Raw genomic sequence first — 3848 nt, forward strand, 5'->3', positions numbered from 1 at the left:
AGGATGCGTCCTGTGCCGTGCCGGGCGATGGGAAGCCACATCCCGACAGCGCCGTGCCCTCCCCGGTGGCTTTGGGGGTGGCTCCGCCGGCCCAGAGCTTTCTCCATGAGCCCCGTTCCTGGGTGCCATCGTGAAGGCAACAAAACCCTCTCGTTGGGGATGATAGTCTTGCCACTTTTTCACTTTTGCTGGTATAATGGAGATATTTATAAAGGGCTGCTCCTCTTTTTTCACATATGCATTAATAAAAGCTTTCCTGGGCTCGCTCTGGGCAGAATAAACCAGATTTTACCCATAAACAGCGCGGAGGATTTGGGCTAAGGTGGTTTGATGGTCTTAAAGGTGTCTTCCAAGCAAAACAATTCCATGATTCTATGATGCTCCCTGAGGGAAATCGGATAACGCTGCCCTGAAGGGTGGGAGGATGGACAGCAGACCTCCCCCCGCCCTCCCCAAATCCTCCCGGGGCCTTAATCCCTGTCAGTGTAACTCCTGTTTCATCCCCCCGAATTTAGAGGCTGGAGCGTAATTTGCAGGGTGAGGGCTTGGGAGGGCAGGGGAAAGCTGGGCTGCAACAACAAAGCTTTCATAGATTGTATCTCAGTGTTCTTCCAGTGGGAAACAATAGGGCAATAAATAGAAAATAAATAGAAAGGGTTACTCTCAACCCCAACGCTTTGGACGCGGTTCCCAGCTGATGCAATTCAATACAGCTCCACCGGAGCTGGCAACCTTTTAGCACAGCTGATCGCACGCCGTGGGGCAGAGGCTGCCGGTTCCTTGTGCTCTTAAAGCCATTTGCAGAGTTTCTTTTTCCCCGAGGACGGGAAAAGCCGCTCTCTCTGCCCTCTCCGTCCCAGTCGGGGGCTGTGGTGCCGCCGTCCCCAGGGTTCTCCTTTCCTCCCAGGGCCGCTGCTCGGCCGTGGGTGTGCGGAGAGGCGGGCGATGTGATCGCCAATGCTCGGCCGAGACGCAAAGCAAGGTCAAAAATGCGCCGGCGAAGCTCTTGCGTCAGAGGCAGCCAAGCATCCCCGGGGCTCTTCCCACTGTTTGCAAGAAGTCCTCACTCCGTACGAGCAGCAATAGCCAAATAAGGTGCGGAAACACACGGCAGCTTCCATCGGGATGGGGAATGATACCTACCAGATCCGCCGGCAGCGCAGCTCTCGGCCCTCCGCTCCTCCTGCCTCTGCTCCGCGGGAACCGGCAGGCTTTTCCCATGAAGTGACTCAACCGGCATCTTTGGGAAATCGGCGATGAAGCTGAGAGGCTCCTTGCCTGTCGCGAGTTTATTCGACTCATTTTGCCCTTTTTTTTATTCATGATTTTTTGTTTTGTTTTGTTTTGTTTTCTTGTTGGTTTCTAAACTGCTGTTGAAAGCAGCTGGCTTTCCTGCCTGGCTGCTCCGGCGCTGTGGGCAAGCCAGTCAGACTGGCTCTTGCCAGGGTGACCGGCCATGGAAATCTGTCCGGTGCATTTGGATGCCTGGGCTGGGTGACTGGAGCAGGAAAAGCAGCAGGACTGAGCGCCCGGCCCGTCTCCGTATACAGAGGCAGAGAAATTCCCCAAACCGCCGTGTAAACAAAAGTTCCCTTTCCTCAAATGCTCCAGCCCGGCTGAGCGCACAGCGTGACCTGACCTGGTGGTGGGCAGCCCCTTCTCAGCCCCCCCCATCACTCCTCTGGTTCATCCGGGTCTTGATATTCCCCATCTGCAGCTTCTTCCTTAACAAAGGCAAAGTTTACAAAGAAGACCCCAAAAAGGAGAAATGCAGATGCTTGTTTGTCCCCCCGGTGCTATTTGTGTCTGACACCTCCCTACGTGTGCTCCTTCACAACCCACTGCTGCTGTCACCGCTCCTCTTCTTACGGGGTTTGCAAGCTCTTTGCTTCTCCACGAGTTTTACTCTGAGCTCCTTACAGACATCCCTTCAGCAATGGAGGACTTGTAGCTGAATCCCTTTGGAAAAAAAAAATGCACTACTAGAAATAAACTTGGGCAGCGACTGAACAGGCTGCCCAGAGAGGTGGGGGAGTCTCCCCCTCTGGAGCCATTCCAAACCCGCCTGGACGCCGTCCTGTGCAACTGCTGTAGGTGCCCCTGCTCTGGCAGGGGGGGTTGGACTAGATGATCTCCAGAGGTCCCTTCCAACCCTGACCACTCTGTGATTCTGTGATTCTGTGACTAAATGGCAGCACAATGCACTTATCGCCTGCTTCCACATCCCCTGCACTGCATGATGGCGGGTGAGAGAGGTTCAAACCACCTGGGTGGGTTTCTCCATGTGTCTCCTCCCACCTCTAAGTGTCTTCTGGACGTAGCCGACGTTCGCTTTTCACAAATGACCATTTCCCAGCAGAGAGAAGGTCGCGCTCCTGGCGAAGGAAACGTGCTGGGTAACTCCGCTTCCTTGTTTATTCCTGGCCACATTCGTTCTTCCCTGATTTTGTCATTTCGGAAATGTCCGTGTGACTTGGCTTTTTCATTTTTCTGAATGTACGTGCAGAGTAATGAAGCTGCCACAGGTACATATTGTACGAGCGTGCAGTCACCTGGTATGTGCACAGAGTTATCCAGCGTCCTTGTAGTGAAAAGGATGGATAATATTTGGGATTAAGGTCTTGAAGAAGCACTTGAGATGTGGAGGTTTAGTCTTTCTGGATTGTAGTGATTCCCTCTTGTGATCTGGAAAAGATTTTTCAGCATGTCCATACTCTTACTGCCCAGTGGTAAAATCCCTTAGAACACAACCCCAGCGATGCGGTCCCACTGCTTTGCTCGTGCGTAGCCTTCCTCCAGGCTCCTCAGCTCAGCTGGATGTCATGTTTGCTTCTGATGAAGGAGGTCAGAAGAATTCCTGGTTCTTCTTCTCATCTTTGGGGCTGTCCGTAACGGGGCCTCGGCACCCTTTTCTGGGCTGGTGTGGTGTCTTTGGGTTTTCCCACCAGCTGTGCAGGGAGAACGGAGATGACGGCAGGTATCAGAGCTGGAGGGGTATGTGAGGCCCAGGGTTGAACACACAAGGCAACACTGCCTATCTTCGCAGAGTCTGAGGACCAGGAATAGGTCTGTAGACTCAAGTCCTCGTGTCTTCAGGATGGGACGTTTGTCCTAGTTACTCCAAGGAGAGTTCAGGAAACCTGATGTGGAAGTGCAGCTGGGGCAAGGGGTACTCCTCCCAAGTTGGGCATCTTTACCTACCAGAGCCATTGACCTTAGGAGGGACATGTGGCCAGCTCTCTCCTCCTGATGGCCAAAGACACATGGGATGAAGCCAGGGGCCAAGATTTGAAACTGTCACAACCATCTAGCTTGGTCCTTCGTTCCCAAAGGTTACAAAATATGTCCTCGCAGCTGGAATAAATCCCAGCTTGCGAGAGGTAGCTACGCTCAGATAAGAGACACGAAGCCAGAGCGAGCTACCTCCTCCCTTGGTAAGTCAAGCCAAGGTTTCATTGCCGTACAGCCACAAGATCACATCTCGTTTCCATTCTGCATGTGCCTCACATCAGCCGTGGTGCACCGGGGACTGCTAGGCTTGTGCCGGAGGACAAACCCTGCTGCAGGGCTCTTCTCTGTCCCCTCTTCACCTTCTTTCCAGGAATTGGGGTCAATTAAGCTCTTGAAGCCTCGGGCTGGGAGGTTTGTTTCCCAGCCTCTTCCTCCGCAATCAGCTCTTCACAACAAATAACTCCGCTGGCTCTCCTGACTGGACGTGTCAGGCATTAGTTTCCTGTTGACATTAATCCCTGTGCCGTCGTTTATCTTTTATCCTTTTTCTACCATGCGGTTGTGTCCTTCTGATGTTTCCAGTGACCTCCACCGAGCATGACTCTTGCTTTGGCCCA

The 3848-nt window shown here is 53.1% G+C and overlaps 1 protein-coding gene across 1 annotated transcript in view; it reads right to left on the reverse strand.

Moving 5' to 3' along the window:
• Positions 1-1240, reverse strand: part of FERMT2 (fermitin family member 2) — a 58745-nt gene extending 57505 nt beyond the window's left edge. Inside the window, exon 1 of the mRNA XM_009893949.1 lies at positions 1144-1240. Coding sequence (XP_009892251.1) covers positions 1144-1240 — 97 coding nt within the window. The remainder of the gene's footprint in view (positions 1-1143) is intronic.
• Positions 1241-3848: the final 2608 nt, after the last annotated feature.

The sequence above is a fragment of the Charadrius vociferus genome, unplaced genomic scaffold, assembly GCF_000708025.1.
Source record: "Charadrius vociferus isolate BGI_N301 unplaced genomic scaffold, ASM70802v2 scaffold49, whole genome shotgun sequence".
NCBI classification, from domain to species: Eukaryota; Metazoa; Chordata; class Aves; order Charadriiformes; family Charadriidae; genus Charadrius; species Charadrius vociferus.